This window comes from Drosophila montana, unplaced genomic scaffold (genome assembly GCF_035044405.1).
Source record: "Drosophila montana isolate Dmon_TW-CO22-7 unplaced genomic scaffold, ASM3504440v1 contig_2747_1, whole genome shotgun sequence".
Taxonomy (NCBI): domain Eukaryota; kingdom Metazoa; phylum Arthropoda; class Insecta; order Diptera; family Drosophilidae; genus Drosophila; species Drosophila montana.
In genome coordinates this window covers 458375-482330 of record NW_026997619.1, presented here as the reverse complement: position 1 = coordinate 482330, position 23956 = coordinate 458375, and the positions used below count along the sequence as shown (strand labels likewise).

Below are 23956 nucleotides of genomic sequence, written 5' to 3'. Positions count from 1 at the left end.
ATTCCATTTGCTTTCCTTTCTATTTCAAGTTAAAATAGCTCTAAAATACATTTTTTGTTAGTTTTAAACAATTTTCTCCCACTGTGCAATGACCCATTCCCACTGTGCCATGACCCAATGACCTAAAAAAAAAAAGAAATGTAAGAACCGTTAATAGATAAACGTAAATGTAGCACGCTTTAAAGTCGCGCCTTAACGCGGCATTGTCGTTACGTCAAAGCACAGGTGGCAACGCTGCAGCATTCACAATGGCCAGCGAGACATACTCGCCCAATACTGCGCCTGTGCGCAGAGCAATGTTACCGTTAAAAAACGAACGAGTTGCAATGCACACACACATACGCACACACACACACGCGTAAGCGAGCTTTCATTGAGGCACTCATTCAACAAAAATATATGCTTATCCTTGCCACGGCGCTGCTCAGTTTCAGTTCAGAGGCTCTCGTTCGGTGGCACACACGCTGGGCTCGTCGCAGGGCAAGAATTAAATTCAAACTAACAGAATTCACAAATCACAAGCAAAAGCAAAGCAAAGGCTGTGCTCAACACGGAAAAAAAGTTATAACCAAAACGAATTAAAACCAAAAAAGAAATAGAAATAAAAGCCACACACACACAGCAGCAGCAGCTGAAGCAAACGCCGTGGTCGTTCATTGTACGTATTCGTAACGGGCGTGTGTGTCCTGTGCGTGTGTGTGTGTGTACGTGTGTGAGTGAGCATGTGTGTGTTGAGTACATAATAGGGCCATGGAGTTTTATTGAAAAACGAAAACGAAAGAAGAAAAAAAGAAATGCTATTGCCTGCCACAGAGCGTTATATAGGCAATACCAGAAAATCTCAGCAGAGGCCACACACAGAGTGGAAAAAAGTTTCATGCAAATACGTTGGCCATGTGGGCCAAGCGACAGAGCGAAAATCAAAGCAAACTGTGTAAATAGAGCCATTTCCGAGGCCTATGTGCATACATAAGCACATATAGAAATTAAAAAAAAAATAATATATATATATATATATATATAGAGCCAGCAACAACAACACCCGACCTCCGCAATTTGGCATAGGTGTGGGAAAGTGTGTGCAAAAAAAAAAAAGAAAAAGAAGAGCAGAAAAAAGGACGAGGCGAAGGCAACGCGCGCGCGCCTTCACTGTGTGAGTGTAAAATGCGTGGGTGTGTGTGAAAGGTGTAAAAAATGTACATTTTGTGAATTGGCCACATATAAAAAAAAAGAGAAACAAAAAAATAGCAGAGAAGAGAAGCAGAGCAAAAACGAGTAACGAGTGTAACCAAAAACAACAACAACAACAACAGCTAACGTAACGACACAACGACAACCGTTATATTTAGCCGCCGCCGAGTCATTATACGACCTACTAACACCAACGCACACTACGCACAAATGTAGCCCAAGTTATTTGCTGCTGTTGTTGTTTTGTTGTTGTTGTTATTGTTGTTGCTGCATGTTTGCGGATAAAGCAATTTTACAACTAAGCAAAATGCACACAGATCTCGATATCGGTAACAATCTAAATCATAGCAAGTGCGCACTGCCAATGCGCCGTCAGCAGCAACAGCACTTTTATCAGCACACAACTCGTCCACCCACGCAGTGAAACTAATTATTAATTACAAAAAAAAAAAAAGAAACACCAGCAAATAAACAACAGCAAAGTAAGCACCGCTTTTTGTTTTAAGTTTTATTTAACACCAGCAATTAGCAAAACAATTTCGAATGCATTTGCCAATATTTTTGTTTTGAGCGCTCATCACTAGCTATTGCACAGCGCCAATATATCGATAATTGTGTGTTATTAATCGATCGAAGCTCCGTTGAAATGAATGCTTTTGCAGCTTGGCTTCGCTTAAAACATGGCCATTGCGCTATCGTTTGTTTTCGAATTATTGCTTTTAGATAATTGTCGATGAGCTAAGGCATATATCGATAGTATCGCTGCACGTGCAAAACTATTGGCACGAACAACTTGGCGCACACGCATAACTAAAACAAGTTGAAGAAGCAGCAGCAGTAGCAGCAGAGAGAGAGCGCATCCAATTGGACTGTCAGACGGACGCGCACGTACGTACGGTTTGTGTTACAGCGGCACTTTGCCTGGGCGCCCCCCCTCCCGGTACCCATAAAAATTCAAACAAAAGCAAACACAAATTAAATGTAATTAAGTGCATTTAAATTTGATGCTTACGTGATTTGTGTATTAGTGCGTGTGTAAGTGTGTGTGCGTGTCAATACGCCAAATACTGAGCGTGCGGTAGGCCGACAATTTCATTCATTTAACTTTGTTTCATTTCGCTGCGAGCGAAATGCACAAAACAAAAAAAAAGGACGACATTGTTGAAAATTATATAGCTAGTTTCATATTCCTCATTTTATGTGTGCCGCTTGGGGCTGCCCTTTTATTTCGCCAAGTTAATGTAAGCAATTTCGCGTGTGCCTTTCGCCTCTCTTTCACTGCCGCGTGTGTGTGTGTGTGTGTGTGTATTGGTGTTGGTTGGTTCTGATTGGAGCTGGTGTTGTTGCCGTCATCAGTTCTAGTTGGGGCCGCATTTGTTATGTCAATAATTAACAGTAAAACTTACGAAAAGCCATGGCAAAAAGGCAACAAAACGCTGCGTAAGGCGTGCTACACAGCTGTAAGCCAGTTTTCTAGGGCTGCAATTGACTCGTGTCTGTCCAGGGACACCCAAGGAGTTTTCTTCGTTTCGTTTTTCTTTTCTTTTCTTTTTTTTTTTTTGTCATGTGTGTCCTCATATGTTTGTGTGTGTGTAGTGTGTTGTTGCGCCCCACTCTTGCGGCCTGTGGCAGCAATTGCATTTGGCAATCACACGGAAAATTGATTTTTTGCCAAATGCGCGAACATTTTGCTGCATATTTGTATATGCCTTGCGTTTTTCTTCTTTTATATTTTTTTTACCACTTTCAGCCTGTTTTTGGGCATTCCAATTGAATTGTACAGCTGCTCGACGTTTGTCCAATTGGCACATTGTGCGTTGTTGTCGCTGCCGCAGCCGCTGCGGCTGCTGCCTTGGCTTGATGCTAACTTGGGTCCTCTTTTTGTATTACATTAAATATTTAAAGCATATGCAAATTTGAACAGTAGCACCATAAAAAAAAAACGCTTGTTATTGTTGCTGCCGCTGCCGCCGCCGCTGCTGCTGCTGCTGCTTCTTCTCGCAGCCATGACGTCGCTCTCACCTCTGTTCGCTCCGCAAATTCTTCCTTCTTTTTAGTAGCAGCGCGTGGCGTGCGTCCGTTTTTGGCTTAAGTGTCGTGTAAATCTTTTTGTGTGGCAAGTGCTCTGCCCATTTTAGCCTTTTTTTTTTTGGTTGTACCCTTTTTTTTTACTACCTTTTTGCATTATGGAGCACTTGCATACACCCTCGCACACGCACGCACGCACACAGACACACACACATACACACTGCAATCAACCGCTGGCTGCTCAATTCAAATGCATTTCGATTGCTTTCGCCTCTCTTCAAGCGCGTCTCTGCATGTGTGTGTGTGTGTGAGTGCACTCAACTTGTGAACTGCGATTCTTAAAAACCATTTTTCGTTGATTCCTTGTGCCTACCTACTTCTATTTGCGTTTGTGTGTGTATTTGTGTATTTGTGTGTGTGAGTTTGCCACCTTAAGCTGTGAACGGTACTTCCTTTTGTGCACGAGCGAGCGCGCCCCTTTAACCTGCCGCCTCCCTAGAGCTCCACTTGCTGCGACACGTGCCCAATTGTGCCGCAACAAATTTACTCTACTTTTTGGCTTTTGCTCCGTTTTCCGTGTACAATTGTCTATAAAAGCTCTGTGACCTGCATGCTAGGTATATGTGTGAGTGTGTGTGTGTGTGTCTGTGTGCGTGTTGCTTTGAACTCCTTTTGGCTTAGGGTGACCAGACTTGAAATATAGTGGAAGTCGGATATTGCTGAAACTCATTTTAGCTTTGATGCAGAAATACCGCTGCAGAGAGTGTTATATATTTGTGTCAAAACAGATCGATCGAGAAACCTTTACATATATAGTATTCACATATATTAATGATCAGTATTATAAGCTGTGCCGATAGAGTAAAGTCTTGCTGCACATGCTTTCTCAGGCTGGCAGTATATAGTATTTCGGCAGTATATAGTATGTAAAAGGTTGATCAATCCGGAGGATAAACCACATGTTTTAATTTTTATTTGGGAGGCAGCCAGAACAGTTTCCCATATAACATAGCTGATAAAGTCACGATCAACCATAGATCAATTGTATTCACAACCATTTATATCCCACGTCTATTGAAAAGGTATTAAAATAGAGTATAGAGATTAATATAATAGACAGAAAGAGGCATCTATGACCCAATCAGGCATATCGTAATACCAGGAAAATCTAAAAAAAAAAAAAACTATAATAACAAATTTAAGCTAATCTAGATTATCACCTAAACAGATCTCAATTCCCTTTTAAAACCTAGTATAGCAGAAAAATGTATTAATTATTATTATGCTACATATATTAAAATTAATTTCCATACAGAAACGAGTGCGATTTGTAGGAAAACTTTTGCGTGTTAATGGATTTCCGTCGAAATCTACCATCCAAATTCGCAGTCACTTAACCTTTTTTGCTTGTTAGTTAGTCCAACTAAAATGGGCTTCTAAATAACTATCCAAAATTCGAAGTTTTTGATCTTCAGTATATATCATATTGCTTCCATAAGAATAATTGGTTGACATTTTGGTTTTCACCTCATAGTATGTTTATCTACCTTCATGGATTTGACTAATGGGCCCATTTTTTTGTTGTAAGCCAGAACTGTTTGCCACTTCATCCAATCGATTGGCAAGGTCAACGCCAGCTGCTGATAACCATAACCATAAACAGTCAATGTGGTTGAGGTTGTTCTGGTTGTTGTTGTTGTTGTTGTTGTTGTTGTTGTTGTTGTTTACTGGTCGCAATTAAAACTTGTTGATTGTGGGCGACTGTCAGGTTGGCAGAGACAAACAAACGCCCAGACAGAGAATCAATTTGATTTATTTGACATACTTACAAGTGAAATAAAAACAAAAACGTAAGGGCCCTTTTATGGTTTAGTTGGACGTGAAGCTGATTTGAAGTACAAATTAAATAAAATATACATTTTAGTTCAACTTATTCTGAGGCTCGAGCAGCTAGCGAAATCTCACTTGAGCTGTATTTTTGAATGTCTAAATTAAACATTAGAAATATTATAAAAATGTTAACAATAATAAGAAAATCAGTGAAGGCTCTTCCATATTTTGATCCTGCTGAGAGGAATGTCCTTTGAAAAGAAATGTCGAAAATTAGAAAAATTAACTGATTTAAGATCGTTTCGGTTTTTATTTTAAATTAGAAAGCTTTTCCGCATATTTCTATGTATGAAAATTGTAAATAAATAGGGATGTTTAAAAAATGTTCAATTTTGGTTCAAAAATATTGCAAAATGTTAATATTTTTGCTATATTCATAATTTCTGATAAGTATATTGTTTGGTCTGTTTCCAAAATCCTTTAAACAAAAATGGTCCACATTCCCAAAGGATAAAATATGCTCAGGAAAAGTAGGAAAAGAAGACTTGGGCTTAAATTAAACTGTTCGTCAGCAGAGCTTTCACTGTACTTAGATTATTATTAAATATACAATTTAATTTTTACTAATAAAAACTAATTTTCTTTTATTTTTTCTTTTCTCTCTTGCAGTTTCTGCTAATGAAATCACGTGGCTAAGAAATAAAAATAAGTTCAAGCAAAATAAATTCTGCAACCCAAAAGCTAAAACAAGTGCAACAAAAAGTGCTCAAATTCCAAAAAATAAATAATTATATTAATCAAAAGCCTCCCGTGAGCGTGTGAGGTGTGTGCAGCGCCTATGTGCCAGTGTGTGTAAGTGCTTGTGTGTGTGTGAGCGTGCTGCGTCTGTGTGTGTGCGTGTGAGTGTGTGTGTGTGACTGGGACTAGAGCCAAAGAGTCGTCACAACGTCGTCCGCAAAACCTTCGACATCAGCCGCTGCTGCTGCCGCCGCCGCCGCTGTCGCCGCAATCGCCTCCAAGGTTAAAACTCAACTCCAGACATCCAGGCAAGGTTCGCCACCGCCGCCAGCAGCAGCAGGAGCAGCAGCAGCGGGAGCAGCAGCGGGAGCAACTGCAGCAACAGCAACACGCAGCGGCGTACGCAGCGGCCATCGGCGTCGCAGTAGCAGCAGTAATCCAAACGCCGGCAACACGAAAGCGACCAGCGGCAGCGGTGGAGCTGGCTGCGCCGGCGTCGCTGGTGGCGGTGGTGGTGGTGGTGGTGGCGGCGGGGGCGGAGCTGGCGCTACGGCAAACATTAAGCAGAGCGTCAGTCGGAACAGCAACATACGGAGCAGCTCCTCCAACAGCACCATGGCATCGGCGAATCATCGGGGCGGACATCGCGGTATCGCCGGCGCCGGCGCTGGCGCTGCCGATGGCAATCCGGCTGGTTTACAATTCGGTTCCGCCTGGTTTCAGCGCAAAATCAATCTAAGGCCGCAGCATCGTGGCGTCCATTTGGTCACCGAGGAGATACTTAGACAAATGCCGGAACTGACGCAATTCTCTGTGGGATTATGTCATATGCAAAGTAAGTAGAGATTTTCCTTCAAAGCATTTAAAAGATTAGGTACTAATAAGTAGCAAGAGGCTTGCCAGGTTCATGGTAAAATGTACATTCTAAATAGTTATTGGAGAAGTAAATGGGCTTATCTTCTTAAACAATTAACTAGGAGAATTCCCATTAGAAGATGATTTATGTTTATAGTTAGAAATGGACAAATAATGACAGTACTCTATAAATTATACACTACTAGGTACATGGTAAAGAGTACATGATAAAAAGTCAATGGCAAAAATAAATGGGATTATATCAAAAACAATTAAGTGAATTCATTCTCCATTAGAAGATGATATATGCTTATAGCTAAAACTAGACCTGATTGACATAGGTACAATAAACATTACACATTACAAGGTACATGGTAAATAGTTAATATTAAATATTATGTGATATATAGATTGAAACAGGCGCGTACTGCCGTTAGAAGATGCTATATGCATTTAAACAGAAATATGCAAGTGGGAATCATAAATTAAAAACTACCAGGCACATGGTAAATAGTACATTACAAAAAGTTAATGACATAAATAAAGGGGATTATATCACAGAAAATTATGTAGATAAATTCCTCATTAGAAGATGATAAATACTTATAGTTAGAAATGGAAAAACATTACATTACATTACAGTTACATGGTAAATATTAAATTATAAAAATTATATGTTATATAGATAGCAACAGGCATGTACTGCTATTAGAAGATGATATATTTTCATATAGATAGAAATGGACATATAGTCCCTACAAATTCAAGTAAATAGTACATGACAAATAGTATATGTTATATACCCAGAAACAGACTCGTACTGCCAGATAGTGCTTCACATAGAATTTTATAATTGAAAAAGAAAAATTTCAATTTAAAATTAATTAAGGTCTAATTTTTGCTCAAAAATCATTCAAAAAATGAGAAAAAATTAGACTTGTAGAGTGATCAGTTTCTAGTAAACTTCCATAACTTGTCCTCTCCGTGTTATATTCAGTTCCCGATAACCATAATCTTAAATTGTAAATGGTAGATGGTAAATATTATACATTAGGTAGCATAAGAGTTATTCGAGGCGAAAATCATGTTTCCATGAATTTGCTTTTTGCCGAAACTATCTAATTTCTTTCACCATGACACAAATTCTTTTGGCATCCGAGATTTGAAATAGGTTTTCAAGCAAAGCGGCTTTTAGCCCAAAAGTTCAGCTGAACAAACAACAAAATGCAAAACTTGAATAGCACAAAGCACAGAAAAATATATATATATATATATATCTCTATATGTGTATATAAATTTAGCTAAAAGTTAAAAGTTGCATTTGGACGGACACTTTTAGATATTTTGCCAGCAAAAGCAGTTCATTTAGGTTTAGTGGCAGTAACTGGGTTAAGTGACATACCCATGCATACATATACATATATATATGTATATGTATATATATAAAGGTTCTGCTTCCTCTTGGTCATCGGCTTTGTTGAGCGCCGAAAACTACGTTGACATCGATTTCATTTGGCACAAATTGTCCTGTCTATCGCTGCAATTCAATCGAACACAAACAAAATGAATTGTCCACGTTTTTCATTGAGTACCCTTAAATTCAAGACCAATGACAATTTTAGTTTTGATCTAGAAATTCAGGCAAATATTTCGAAATTCATTTCAAATGCATACAACTTAAACGATTAAATTATCCGGAGGATAAATCATGATGTTAAATGTTGGGTACATTTAACAGGAACTTGTCAACTGTACAAGTAAACATTTTTGGCATTTGTGATTTGTGGGTTAAGATTTATCAACTGATAATCAATTTGGGTTTTGAAACCTTTTACAAAATTGTTTTCGCGTTTTCAAAAAATATACTTTATTAGAATTTGTGGGTAAAGGAATTTTTCAACTGAGAATCCATTTGGGATTTAAATTTAAACGAAATTGTTTTATTCCAAAAATATACAGGGATACTTTTTTTAAGAATAACAATTGAAGGTTTAACTAAAGGGGAAAACCTATTTTGATATTGTTATTCCATATGGAAATTGGTATTTTTGGAAGATAGAAGTCTAGAAAGTTAATTTACTTGAAATTCTTTGGGCTCTATAATCAGGCTAGACAACAGATTGATATGTCATATTTACCAGGGCTGCAAAACTAGGTATTTTTCGAAGGTAGAAGTGTAGAATATTTATTTACGTAGAATTCCTTGGCTTAGATAGGCTAGACAGGATCTTTATATACCATGTTTCCCAGGGCTACAAAAAAAGTATTTTTTCTAGAAAGACAGAATACTTTATCCCCTATAAAGCGTCAAGACTGAATCTAGATAGTTACTAGGGTTGGAAAACGAACAAAAAAAAATTGTCAGTGGTTCGGTTCACGATGCGAACTAGCTCCCAGCCTTAAGGTTAGGTTCTTAAAGCTGTTTTTTATATGCCAGCTTAGACCTTGGTTTTGTTTTGTTCTTAAACAATAGTTTGAGCTTAAGGTTCAGTTCATAGGAACCGGTTCGGCTTAAACACAGTTTATCTATTTTCCTCATAAGACGCAAACCGCTCAAATTTTGTATAGGATATATGTTTGCGGCTGCAATTGCGGCTTAGCTTAGTGCACGTTGCACTAATTCCCGTTCAAATTCTTGTGGCTCGACGACTTCTGACAGCTTCCAATGCGGCACGGAAAAACAAAACAAAAAAAAAAAAGAAAGAGCAACAACAATGTGAGCCTCGAGCTTTTGCGGTCTTGTTGACAGTTTGCATTACAATGGCAGGACGCGTTCCCAGTGCCGGGGCTCAGTATCGCTTCAGACATGGGCAAATAAATAAAATCGTATCATAAAACGCCAGTCGGAGCTAACGGCATGAGGTGCCGGGCACACAGAGGGGGGGGAGAGTTTTTTTTTGTTGGCCAGGCCCGCTTAGAAGGAGCCTCAAAGTGAAAAGCAATCGTCGTCGTCCGCGTCGTCGTTGTCGTTTCTCATGTCTTCATGTCATGGCTCTGTGGCTATGGCGTGTGAATGCTCGAGGCAAACTTCTTCCTGCCTGCATGACTCTTCCCCCCCACCCCCCCATCCTCCCTATCAGCTGCTGTCCCTAATCCCCCTGCCTGCAGTGCACACAAATCGTCTTAGCCCAGTCGAGTCTTTATTATGGCTATCTCTTTCTTTTTGCATACTCTCACAGCGGGTATTACACTTTTGTGAGTAAATGTGCAACGGTTTGACGCAGACATCCGAAATATATTTGAAATATATATATTCTTGATCATTGAATTGATATTGAATATTGATAAGATATGTGTTTGCCTGTCTGTCTAGCTCTAAGTGTCTTGACAAAGCTTTGTCTTTTTGCTCATCGAAGAACTATATTATAAAGTGTTTAAAAAATTGTAATAAATTCATTTAAGCATCAGTTAACAATATTATATAGCTGCCATAGGTTGCAAACGATCGAATACTTATTGTATAAAATATAGTGTTTGATTGAAGTAGTATGAAGAAGCTGAATGTTCGAATTCCGTGAAGAATTGAACCCATTAAAAGTGGATAAAAGATTAAATTGGTTTTGTGCAAATCTATGTAAGAGGCAGAAGGAAGCACATCCGACCCCATAAAAAGTATAAACATATATAAGTATATACATTTTTTTGCCCAAATATCTTCAAGGTGTTTTTTTGCATCATGCAACTTTCATGTATTTCAGTAGAATTTGAACACTAAATCAATTAGGTTCTATGGAAAATTTTGAAAAAACTTTGCCAATATAGAAAGGAATATATCAAGAGGAACATATCACAAAAAATATATCGCACATATACATCAGCAAGGGTATTTAATCGTCGGCTGCCCGGCCCAGAATTTTCTGTTATTCTTTTACTATGGGCCAAATGAAAAGCACGTGTGTTTATTGTGCTGCGGCCCGCCTCGCGACCCACCTCCTGCACCCCAAAATGAATCTCTGTGCTACGTATATATGTGTGTGTGTGTGTGTGTGTAAGTGTGTGTGCGAGTGTGTGTGTTTCTTGTTGTCTGGGGATCCGTTTTGGGTACGTGTGTATTGTGAACTGTAGTAAGCGGAATCTAATTGAGGTCAAGACATGTTTATTGATTTTCTTAAAAGGACTTCCTAATTAGACTCACTTTACTGAAATATGGGCATGTGTGTGTGTGTGTTTGCCTGTCTGTGCGTGTGTGTGTCCCCTCTTGAACGGAACCAGGCTCGTGCCTGCAACTGCTTCTCTTTCTTTTGTCACCAACCAGGTAAAATGTGCAGCGCCATCACAAATCAAATGCCAGTCAAATCCCCTTCACAAGCCCCCCATCCCCCCTCCCCCTCCTCCCTTTATCCACTCTCCTGCCCCGCCCATCGCCTGCAGCCCTGCACAAAATGGCACACAAAAAAAAAAGTTAATTTCAAAAAATTATTTCAAAGCAACCTTGCCATATGTTTATTCTTGTTGTCTTTTACTATTGACCTGAATACCCTGTCATTGCTTCTATGGGGAAATGCACACACTCAAACACACACACACACACTCTAAAACGAGAATGAAGAAGCAGAAACTATGGAGAAAGCGACAGACAGGGACAAACAAATACAAAGCCAGCTCCAAATTTAATGGTAACTTGTTAAATGACAAAAATATTATTCAAAGAATTTCCAACAAAAAAAAAAGAGGGAAACTGGCAGAAATAATAAAAAACAAAATTTGAATATACAAAACATGAATATAGCTAATGGGCCTTTCCTTCAAAATGCGCCATGAAAATAAAATGTGTCTTCCCCTCGTCAATGCATAATACTCATATTCTGAATGTTTCCGGTATTTTGGTAGCCGGAGTTTCCTAGAAAAGGAGCTCTAAATTCTATAGTTAGATATATAGTATAATATTGTATAGTGTAGTATAATGTAGTGTGGTATAGCATGGTAAAAAATGTAGTATAGCATAGTATAATAGAGTATAGTCAATGATAATATAAATACGAGATGAGTATATATTATATATAATATATTATATATATTGTTCTTGGTATAGTATACTATATTATAATATAGTATACATTGTATATTAATGTAAAGGAGGATACACAAAGAAATATGAATATAAATTTTCTTTTAATTATAATTAATATTATGATAATATTGTATATAATATATATAATTGGGGTAGCATCAAACCTTCAGATATTATCAGGTTCCTTGGTTATTTCAACAAATCTTTACCCACTTTGTTAAATCTAGTAGTTGTATACTCTGGAAGATTTGTCTAGGCCCTATCATGATAATCCCTAATTATAAATCTTATGAATCTTTTCGAGACTATGTTTTTAATCCTCCCTCAAAAGAACAGAATAAATATGGATATATTTATGTTCCTCATATATATTTTTTCTCATTAAGTTCTTTATAAAATAGTTGCCTTTAAATGATTAATAGCTTTATCTAAATAGACTTTCTTTATTTTCACGACACAAAACTCGATTTTCATATAACGACAAATTTCACAGCCTTGGTCTGGAATTCTCTGCTCCCTTTCTCTCTCTCTCCCTATTTGCCTCTCTCTCCCTGTCGCAATTTGCTGCATAATCGCAAGATCATATAAATGGCTCAACTTCAATTTATAACCCGAGCATATTTTTCAAAGCTATCCGACGACGTCGACGACGCAAAAAAGGAGTCCCCAATGTCCTGTGCGTAGTCGAAACACCAAATAAATCAACTGAAACCGAAAGTGGGTCTGAGAAAACGGGTGGAATGGGAGCCAATATTGCGAAGCTTTAACATTTCCTGTATGTGTAATGTGCGTGTGTGTGTGTGTGTGGGGTTGTGTTAGTGTGTTGTGGGCGCCAAAAGTTGTCCTTTTTATTCGTGACAGCACATCGTTGCGAAAACAAAAGAAAAACAAAAGAAAGTATGAAAACAGGAAAGAAAATCGTTTTAGTTTCTTCGCCTTTACTTTTATTGAACGCTTCGAAGTATAAATAACGTTGCAATCCAGTGTTAAGAGACACCCTTTTATTTCGACTAACTATAGCTTTACAATTTATTTATTACCCCCTTTGCTTTATTCTGATTAAATATAGTTTGCTGTGACATATATTCGAAAATAATCGGAAAGAAAAAGAAATAAGTCTGCATATTAAGTAAATTTAGATTTATCATGTACCTGTCAAAGTTACCAGCTACCTTGGCTTGTTGTAAGAAATGATATTTTACTTGTTACTATTTCTCCTTCTTGTTGTTCATATTTTCAATGATTATAAGACAAATAAAAATAGCATTATATTTCCATTGCCATGTTCCTGGCAAAGTTACCAGCTACTTTAAATTGTTGTTAAGCCCAAATTCGGTTTTTGGTGATTTCATTAGATAAACTGCCAAGCAATATTTTATCATGTCTAGCTTCGTGATGTGCATTGCCAACGCATTGACATGTGGTTGTTAGAACTTCCAGTAAACTAACCTGAACTCTGACAGGCACCTGAGAAAATGTAACTTTTTTTTATATATTTCTTTTCGTTTTCTTTCGCTTTTTGCCTTTGCTAATTTCCCATGCTCCGCATCAAGGACATGGCACAAACGAATCGAAACCGAAGCAAACGATGCCAGGACATCAAAATGTGCCATGTGTGTGTCATGCTTTTATTTTCCATAGGTTGCCATAGGCCAACCCCCCGTCCATCGGCGACGAGGCTCCATAGGCCCAGCGGCGCCTCTAGCATTAAAAATTGTTTCGCTTATGAGCCGCAAATGCTACGCTAGCCAATAAATCAATATTATTTATGCAAAAAAAAAAAGGCAAAAGGAACAACAACAGAAGGGCGACACGAACAAGAACAAACATTTACGTTTGTTTGCCATGAAAAACTTGAAATAGTTCTTTGTGTTCTATGTGTGCCTCTCTGTGTGTGTGTGCGTGTGTGTGTTAGTGCTAGGGTAGCTTAATTATACCCTAACATTGGGCATGAAGGATTTTTGCGATCCTTAAAGTAAGCAAGCCTTACAAAAAAATTCAGTTTACAGTTCGAGCCAATGCCTCGCCTAGACCTAGGCTTAGGTTCGAACTTTGGTAAGCCATATTTTTTTAACTTTTTAATGGAAAATTGCAATTTCCTTCATATAAAATTTAATATATTTTCATAGCTTTATTTTTTTAAATATAAAAGTCTAAATATAAAATACAATATATAAATATCATATATAAATATAAACAATAAATACAAACCGTTCTATATTTAAATGTTAAAAGATTTTTTAATCTTGAAAACATAAATACATTTTGAATAACATTTTTTTTTTTTTAATTATGTTTAGGTTTTGGCTAAGCCAAAAACTCTCGAAAACATTGTTTTGTATCCAACTTAATCAAAGTTAGGAAATTCATAATACAATATCAATTACATATAGGCAACTTTTGATCAACCTCGTGCTTTAGGAACATATAGCTCCTATAGAAATTATCGACCAAAAATAACGTTTTTTTATGAACTACATTTTTGTTCTTCAAATAAACGAGCTTCACTAAGCCTCTAATATATTAGCTATATCCTCTTTACATATATAGATAAATCGGCGGGTGGTATAGCAATATGTTGCATACTTGCCTTAAGTCCACAAAGGGTATTAAGCCTTCAAGCAAAGTAAACTTTTTTTCTCCTTTTTATGAGTGTTTAGCAGGTGCGCTTGCACCTGCCGTCTCGTGCTACTAAACCTGCCCACCCCGCCCCTTTCGGCTTCTACACCCCTCGGCCCAATTTTGCTGCTGCTGCTCCTGCGCCTGTTTGCATGCTACAAATTTTTTTTTCGGTAGCTTCTGCCTTCAGCTCTTGACCACAAAATGTTGCCAACGCGCTGGGTAATAAGGTTGATGTATTTAAGCGTTTTGTGCTGCGCTATATCATGTAATATGCACACACTACACTACACACACACACACACACAATTGCTACTTATGTATGCACATGCATATATGAATGAATGTGAAGCACAAGCGAGCCGCAGTCCCATTGTTCAGCATTTGCAGCAGACGCTTGTGCCTGTATGTGTGCGTGTGTGTGCGTGCGTGTGTGTGTGTGTATTGCGGTTTTGCGTGCGTGTGTGTGTGCTGCTTATGCTGTCAGAATGTTTGACTTTGTATAATAAAAAAGGGCCCCTTTTAAAAAACATTAGCAACTTTTGTAGTGCCTAAACGCGCCGCTAAATGTGAGAAGCCAACAACAACAACAACAAGGAGAAGAAGAAGAAGAACAACAACAACAGTCACTCGAAATTTCACATCCAACTCCTACTCACACTCACATGCACATATACACGCATGCATATGTGTGTCTTTACACATACTTGTACACCCCTTGCCGCCACATTTCTGCAGTCAACAGAACGCCAGCTGCCACTCAATGAATGCGCGCTACACTGCAAGAAAATGCGCTGCACATTGAAAAAAATAACGTTTTCAAATTAAAAATGTTTGTAAAGGATCTTGTGGAAGGGATAATTATAATACTTAAGACTTATAGCGTGGTGTGGTGTAAGGGAAACTTACTTGAAAAATATTTTTAAAAAAATGTATAAAAATCTGTCTCGTCAAAATATTTATGCCGAACACTGTACATGCTATACAGTATACACTCGAACAAACGGCACTTTCCCAAATTAAAATTGTTCACAAATATTTCTATGGCTATATCATAAAGTTGCATCTGAAACAATTTTAATAAAAATATATAAGATTTTATGTGTAGGCAATTTAAATTATTCTTTAAAGAATTTTATTCAAAAATCCAAGTATTGAAACTTAAAAAGAAGGCATTGATAGCAAAAATATATCCTTAATATATATCTATCTATCAATTCATTGGCATATGCCTAAATCAGATATAATTATGCTCAAGATTCCCATTCCACAAAACATATATGAAATAAATATGAAAAAGCCTTAAAAACTATTTGCTTCAATGCTAAAATTTTTAACTAAACATTGATCATAAAAACGTTGATCATATTTTCAAATGCTGCCCGCTTTTTGCAGTGTATTAAAACGGACTCTGGGCTTTTGCCACTGATACGCGCCTGCATGTGTTTCCTTAGGCACATCTGCCCATTCGCAAACATGAAGACCCCTGCGCCCCCCCCCCCCTCCCAGCACATAGCAAAATCATATTAAAGCTGCAACCCCCACCTGCCCCTTCTCCCCCCTGTCGTTTGTTGTGGCATGAAAATAGTGTCAGTTGAGTGAGAGAGAGTGAATTCGCTCTCTTAGCCACTCGAAGGCCGCGACACGGAGACACGCACAATTATGTTAACGCATTAACATATTTATAGTTGGCACAGTTACATAGAGAATATGTATATATTTATATATGTGTACCTGCCCGATCTGGCGGAAACACAGCCTCAGCCGCGTCAACTAATTGCGGCCGCCTCCTCTTGCCGTGCCTCCTCTTCAATCTGGCCAGCAGCTCTTGGCCGAAATCAATTTGCAAATTTGTGCGGGGCTGGCTGCTGCCTTTGGCTGTCAGTTTTGAGTTCATTTTCATTTGCAATGTCCGCTTGTCCATTTGAGATTTTGCCTCGGGCTTGTTTATCACCCCCTCCCCCCACCCTCATTCTCTCTGTCATCCTGACGCTGCCGCAATCTGTCTCTTTATTTGCCTGTTCGTTTTGTTTGTAATACCCTGTAAGCATTAAAAGGGGCTATAATGTTGTTCCCCGTATGTATGTAACAGCTAGAATGAGGCAATAAGGCTCATAGAGAATTTATTCTGATTTATCAATAACTCTTTTTATTTACCTGAAATCGATAAATATCGGTTTTGATGCGGGCTTGGTTTTTTGACCTTTACGAATGCACAAAATTGGCAACGATATAAAAGGAAAGTTTCTTTCAAGTAACTGATTATAATTAAGAACGGATTTCACTTTCCAGAAATCGATAAATATCGGTTTCAGCTTAGTCTCGGGTTTTTGACTATTTTTCGAATGCACCAAATCGTCTACGATACAAAATGAAAATTAATTGCAAAAGAATAATTGTTGTTGATGACTTGTCGTACTTTTCTAAAATCGATAAATATCGAATTACTACCCTGCCCTTTTTTGCCTTAACTCAGAGATTATAATATCTTAAGACACAAAATATGCTATATAGGTTATTTTACAGCTTCAATAATTAAGAAATATGTCAGTTATAAAAAACTCTAAACAAGACCTAAAAATGTCATAATGCTGTGATAAAACCTACAACAAATTTTTCTGTAAGAATTTTCCATAGTCCAGAGTTGAGATGAGGTGAACTATATTCAAGTAATACAATAATCCGAGTGCCTTTTACGACAGCTTGTAGGCAGTACAGGGTATCCCCCAGTCTGTCATCTCCAACTAAAGCAATCTTCTGCTTGTCTGTGATACATTAAAATTCCTCTTGCCCATTTACACATGTCCAACATGACATAATCGTTTTTTCGGAAATTATTTAGCAAGGCCTCCAAAATCTTGAAACCTAAACTTTGATAAACACAAACAGAGACACACACACTTACACACACACACACACATACACTCTTAAATATGTGGAGCGTTTGGGGGCCTGAAATGACATCTCTGGGATTTGATAATAAACTAATTTGCGCTGCGTTCCACTCTCGTTTGTTGTCAACTCTTTTATTCATGAATATGCAATTAGTGTGCAAAATTTAAGAGCGCTCTATTGCTCTATTTATTATTAACACTAAATGATTTTAAGTACTAGTATTCAATTTCAACTTTCGTCGCTTCTCTGCTGGCAGTCGGCCAATTGCCCAACCGTCCTTTTTAGTGTGGAGAGAGCGGGGTTGTTCGAAAATAAGTAGGCTTTGAAATATTTGTCGAAATGCCGCAAAGTCAAACAAGACATGAATTGGTCATGTTCAGGCAAAAAGCAACAGTCAAAGGTCTCTAACTGGGTCTGCGCCATGTCAAACAATTTTTGTGGAAATTTACTCAATTGGGTGGCGAATTTCTTAGTCAATTTTATTGCCTTCGAATAGCAGCATACAGCACTTGGGAATAAAATGTGCCATCAATCGGAATGATGAATGATTGATTGATGAAATACAAAGAATTTATATCCATACCTAGTTTCATTATTTTCATTTATCGTTGCATTTCTTATAATTTTAAATTATATATTTCTATGAATAGTTGAAGAAATTAGCTGGATACTGTTAGACCTTTGGCTTGCTTAAGCCACGCTGTTAAAGTGACACTGTTAAAGAGCTATGTTAAGCTAAAACTGTTAAAGTGACTGTTTAGATATTAAAAGTAACGTCGCTCAGCTGTTAAATCGCAAAGATTAATAAAATTGGATATTGTAAATTATAAAGTATTAATAAAAAATTGCACCCTTATACCCTTGTAGAGGGTATTATGATTTTGTCATAAAGAAGACATCGCCGACCCATTAAAGTACATATATTCTAGATGAGCAGCAGATCAGCAGCCGAGTTTATATAGCCATGTCTGTCTGTCCGACTATCTGTTTCTATGCGGGATAGTCTCTCAGTTTTATCGTCTTGAAAATTTTTATAGGTCCATCTTTCGGTTAAATGCAGTACATATATCGGATCGGACAACTATATCATAGAGCTGCCATAGGAAGATCGTTCATAAATTAACTTCCTGTATAAAATACTTTTTGGGGTTTTCAACTCGGCATTTATAAGATCTAATATGTTCCTCATATATGTATATGCTTACTCTTATCAACATCGTACTATTAATTAAGTTCTTATATGAAAAGCTTTTTTGTTTATAAGAATATCTTGACCAAGCCCGGCATTTATATGCTCAGTATGATTCTCATATATGCTACGAAATCTTATAAACATCGGACTATATGATATAGCTGCCATAGGAACGATCGGTCGAAAAGTAGGTTCTTGTAAGATAAACTTTTTCGTTTTGAAAATATCTACACAAAACTTGGCATGTACTAGTTAAACTATGCTTATTATTCATGAGCCAAATCTTAATAGTATCATGTTAGTATATTATATAGCAATATAGGAAGAATCGATCGAAAAATAAGTTTTGGTATGGAAAGATATTCTGTTGCCAAGATATTTTCATCAAACTCAGCATTAAAGAGCTTTACTATTCTGATTTTTTATCTGTAAAACCTTATGGCAAATGTCTACAAGCAATTCAAGATAGACGTACTTTCTCGTTTCATTTATATTTAAATATTATATGGAAGAGATAAAAGAAAACCTATGATCATGGACTTAGAAATGCCGTCTAATGAGCCTTACCTAAAAGCAGGGTGCTGTTTCAAATTATGAACAGAACTAAACTTTCTTTGGCAGCCCTGATTTAAATGCATTTACACATGCAGCTCAATGGAAGTCAACCAAAAAATTTCCATTTTTATAACCAACCTCAGACTTAGCAGCCATAACATTGTCTTGTCATATAACATGTGCAAAAATATTCAATTAAAGTTGATTGATAATAGCTTTTGCATCGTGCTCAAAACTTATTAAAAAGAAAAGAAAAGTACAAACGTTTATAATTAAAATTCGTGTTAAATATTTTGGTTAATTAGCGTTGCAACTCAATTGGAAATGGATTGTGTGAGTGTGTGTGTGTGTGTGGGGGGGGGGGGGGGGGGGGTTTGGCCCGCCCTCGTGATGGTCTAATAACTGGGCGTCTATTATTCAGTTATTTGGCTAGCGATTTAAAGATTAATTAACAATTTAATTGACGCCGCATTCACTTTGTCTCAATTCGTTTTTTCTTTCATCATGTTTACAGTACTTCACACCTCGGCGAGTTTAGCGTTAAACGAGAGCTGGGATCCAGACGTCAGGTGAGCCATAGACATGCGCGTTAAATCGAATTAACATCTATATATATATGTATAAATATGCTTTTCAATTTTACAGAGACGATATGGAAATGATGTTGAATAAAATAGTTCCCGAAGGTTTGCCCTACAGGCATTCGTGCGAAGGACCCGACGATATGGTAGCTATACTTGACGTGTTTAGTTTAGAGTACCGCATCAAGTTAACCGAAAATGCATTATGGATATTCGAACAATTATTTGGGTCGAGCGAGTCAAGACACAAATTGTTTCGGCTCGAGCTGTTCGAGTTGCAGACAATTGAGTCAGATCGAACAGAAACATTGTTAGATCGAACATGTTGTGTTCGGGTTTGATGAATCATTCCATCGAACATTGTTTAGCTCGAGTCGGAGCTTATTTGTTGCAATCGAATTAACTGATGCAGGGCTCTAGTATAGAAATTTGCAAACTACTTGAATTAACCTATTTGCCTATTGCCTTTCAGCCCGCACACGTGAAGGCCTGCTTTTTGGGCAGCTCACTGACAATCCCCATTACCGATGGCAAACTCTCGCTGGGCACCTGGCAGGGCGTTTGGCTGTGCGAGCATCGCGATCAGGCCGGCAGCCGGAAGTTGGTCATCACGCTGACCGGCTGTCCGCGCGAACAGGCCGTACGCAGTCCGCTGTCACCCGTCTCGCCGATTGCTAGCACCTCCAGTTAGGGGCGGCCTCGCTCCACCCGCGACAGCCGGTAATCGCGGGGGAGCGACAATAATGGCATCATTTCGTCGAGGAAGTTGATACTACAAAAGAATTTAGCTAGAGCCACCGCACAGCAGCGAGCGGCGGTCGTAATTGCCGCTGGTCGTGGTCTAATTGGAGCAACTGCATCCGTTGCGGCGCCGGCGCCACCAGGCGCTGTGTTGCCCATCGATACGAAAACGCAACGTTTGCTGTTGCGGCAGCGTTTGCATTTGAATTTAAATTTAAATGTTAACGAAACGCTGCAGGATGGCGTTGATATTGATGATGTTGATGAGGATGTCTGCGACGACGACGACGACGATGATGATGACGATCAGGTGAAGGATGACAGCGTCGCGGATGTCGTTGATGCTCAGGGCAGTGGGCATCGCCGTGTTGGTGATAATATACAAACCGTCACAACAGTGCCTCAAACCAAACAACAACTAAGACATAAGATCACCGCAACAACAACAACAGCAACCAGCTCATCAACAGCATCCAATAGCGCATTAGCTAAATTCAATCGCATACTCGACTCTGCTAAACTGGAGCCACATCGCGCCTCATCCGCGTTCAGCAGCGCCACGCTGCAGCAACGCCTTGCGCTGGCCTATCCAGAGCTGCAACAACAACAACAACAACAACAACATCAGCAGCAGCAGGAGCACGAGTTGCGGCAAATCGACAACCTCCCGCGTGGCATTGCCGTCGTTAGCACTCCATTAACATTGCAAGCACTAGACACTATAAAAACCAAGACGGCGGCAATGTTCGAACAGCAACAACAACAGCACGACGCAGCTGATCAAACGAAACGAAATGATGTGCATTATTTGTTGAAACAGTTAAATAGTTTTAGTGATATAGAAGAAATAGAAATTGTTGATATGAAGCAAAGAAAGCAGCCGCAGCCGCAGTCGCAGCAACAACAACAACAGCAGCGACAACAACAGCAACCCTCACAACGCACAAGCAAAGCTGCCGCTGCCTGCTCCAGCTCGCTGGAGCTAATGCCCATGTCCCGCTCCATGTTGCCTTTAGCCTTGGGCTCGCCATCGACACAGTCGCACAAGGGCAACTTTATGGAGCATGCCGGGCTGGGGGGCGACAGCAACAGCTCGACACGGCTGCAATTCGATGATTATTTATTCGAATCGTGCCACTATTTGGAGACAAACTATTTTGCCGCTACCTATCGCACTGCCATGGTCGAGAGCAGCTCGCACGAGTTCCGGCCCTCGACCGCCACGCCGCCGGCGAGCGTGCGCTCCGACAGCTTCGAGCTGCACGAGCTGCAGCCGTCGAGCGTTATATGCAAGGCGGCGGCGCCAGCCAGGCTGGATGCGGGCTCACCGCCGCCGTATCAGGCCGAGGTCCGCATGACCAGCAGCGGCGTCCAGACTGAGCTGACCGTTGAGTCGCTGGCGCAGCTTAGCAACGGCAGCAGCAGCAGCGGGGCCAGTTCAGGCGGCTCGCCGCATTTGCCGCCGCTTTTCATATGCTGCTACACGCCCATCGATCGCTGGCGTGCCAGGCGTTTGGGCGCGGCAGCTGCCGCCAAGCGGTCCAATCCCGAGAAGCACGGCCATCCCGTCTGACAGTGGATCCAAAAGTGAAAGCGAATATAAAAACTGGCTAAAAGGCAGCTGCGCTGTTTCATTTGCGATATCAACAAGAGATTCCATTTCGAAGACAGTCAATACACAAACTTCGCCCAATAATCATTTTCCAAACAACAACAATAAGCAGAAAACATGTACAATTTTTTATACACACCCACACACACACAACCATTCGCACATTTTTGCAATACACAACCAGAGAAAAGAGTAAGTACATTTTGATAGACTTAAAACTCAATAGAAAACAAACCATTTGGATATGTTGTATAAATAATGAAATGAAGAGCAAATTTAACGCATAGGTCATATTAATTAAACGGCAATTGAATTGTTTCAATCAAATAAAATACAAAAAAACAAATTGTTAACAAAAAGCGCAAAACTAAACGCCGGCGATTGTGCGAAACGGAGGAGACAGTGAGAGCTTGTATAGTAAGTTGTTTAATAAATAATAAAATAACACAAAATTAATTACTAACTAACTATGTAAACTGAAACGAGGCAAATCATGTTGTCCGCTTTGTCTGTCAAATGCAAAACTCCAAGAATAAAGACAGAATTAATTTAATAAGCATGTTCCGAATTTCGCCTACGCCTTAAATGCCAGCAAAATATTTTGAGCAAGCTAAAATCAATTTGTGGTAAAACCAAAGTATATGCTGCTCGAAAAGTGAAATTGTGGCGAAAGTGTTTATCGGAACGTGATTTTCAGTTACATTTATCAACCACAGTTCAGCTGCGTGTGCGTTTTATAGTCAAGTTATGCAGCGATTTTATTAAAAAAAACCAAAATAGCAACAAATGCAATTGTTACAGCAATTAACACTAAAAGAAAATAACAAACTATGTTCCAATTTACGCTTTCGTCACAATTTCGAAAAGATTTCTCTTGCATACTTCTTGTGGCAGCAGCTGCTCCAAAAAGTATGCTACAGTTTTTATTGTGGAATTTACTCAAAAGTGCAAATCGGAAAATAGTCGAATTTTTTTAATAATAACATTTGTTTTTGTTAATTTAATTTTTAAGCATATTAACCAAAAAAGAAAAAACTGGAATTGTTCGAGCACAAGCAGCGACTGCTTAAAGTTTTGTTTTCTCATCAATTGTGAGCCCAAAAGAAAGAAAGGAAAAGAAGCAATATTAGTTATTAAAACTTCTGTAAACCATGTGTAGAATTTGGTCAATTTGGTTCGTAAAACTGGGAAAGAAACAAAATGTAAGCTAACCTATTCCATTAATTAATAACAAATAACATAACATAGACATAATATCACTAAGCTTAAATGAATACACGCGCTTTAGTTGAACAAAATCCGTTTGGAGCACAATGAAAATTCAAAATTTATTTTTCAAGTTAGTTCTCTGAGTTTTTACACAAAATACAGCCTTAAATTTTAATTGGGCATATCATATGCTGACATTATTGGAATGCTAGCAAATAGTGAATGTAATTTCAGGTTTTTCAGCTCAGTTCTTCCAAAAAACAAACATATAATATACAAAACCAAACAAAAAAAAAAACACTAAAAATCTTAAATGATTATAAACGATACGAGTATAAAAATGAATAACAAATAACAAAAACACAAAAGAAACCAAACAAATGCCTTTTACATGCCCACACGTACACTAACGAAATGAAAAACAAACTATATACATAAACTAATGTTTATTAACAATAAATTATAATCGGACTTGGTAGGCGTTCAGTTCAAATAATTACAAAAAAAAAAAACAAAGAAAAAGAAATTGTCACATGTTTGTTGAATGTGAAACTCGGAACGCAATTAATTGTTGAAAATAACTGAGAACAACTATTGTTAAGTGGGTAAAAAAATTAGCAAAAGAAAATACTTAAAAGACACAAAGATAGACAAATAATATCTATTGTTGTATGTTTTATTCTGAAGCGCACGAAAAATAAATAATAATAATAACAATAAATAAATAAGCAGCAAAAGCGAAATACATGCAAATGAAATGTAGCTAAAGAAATGTTAAGGTAAAATTTTTGTAAACTTTTTGATATGTGATGATGATTTGAATAAATTAAAACCACAAATAAAATAATTACATAACTTAGCCGTAGATATTTAAACTAATACCATAAAAAAAATAACAA

General features: G+C 38.2%; 2 protein-coding genes and 1 long non-coding RNA gene across 3 annotated transcripts; 2 read left to right on the top strand and 1 right to left on the bottom strand.

Annotated features, from left to right (window-relative positions):
- Position 1: 1 nt before the first annotated feature.
- On the bottom strand, positions 2–573 carry LOC135429943 (uncharacterized). The gene is made up of 2 exons (XR_010436490.1): positions 214–573; positions 2–122 (listed from the first exon to the last, which is right to left on the bottom strand). It is a non-coding gene; the product is annotated as an uncharacterized LOC135429943 (long non-coding RNA).
- A 1386-nt stretch (positions 574–1959) lies between these two features.
- LOC135429941 (UPF0047 protein YjbQ-like) lies at positions 1960–22304 on the top strand. Its single transcript, XM_064684443.1, has 5 exons — positions 1960–2079; positions 5719–6622; positions 19429–19483; positions 19560–19641; positions 19968–22304. The coding sequence occupies exons 2-5, from the start codon at positions 6403–6405 to the stop codon at positions 20184–20186; spliced, it is 576 nt and encodes a 191-aa protein (XP_064540513.1). The 5' UTR covers positions 1960–2079; positions 5719–6402; the 3' UTR covers positions 20187–22304.
- LOC135429939 (uncharacterized) lies at positions 20979–22304 on the top strand. Its single transcript, XM_064684441.1, has one exon. The coding sequence runs from the start codon at positions 20979–20981 to the stop codon at positions 21807–21809; it is 831 nt and encodes a 276-aa protein (XP_064540511.1). The 3' UTR covers positions 21810–22304.
- Positions 22305–23956: the final 1652 nt, after the last annotated feature.

Excerpts from the sequence above, each read along its gene's own strand:
- LOC135429939 (XM_064684441.1), top strand. The coding sequence starts at position 20,979 with ATGTTCGAACAGCAACAACAACAGCACGACGCAGCTGATCAAACGAAA.
- LOC135429941 (XM_064684443.1), top strand. The coding sequence starts at position 6,403 with ATGGCATCGGCGAATCATCGGGGCGGACATCGCGGTATCGCCGGCGCC. Across the intron at positions 6,623-19,428 it reads GGGATTATGTCATATGCAAA|TACTTCACACCTCGGCGAGT; the intron begins GTAAGTAGAGAT and ends TCATGTTTACAG. Across the intron at positions 19,642-19,967 it reads GCGAAGGACCCGACGATATG|CCCGCACACGTGAAGGCCTG; the intron begins GTAGCTATACTT and ends ATTGCCTTTCAG.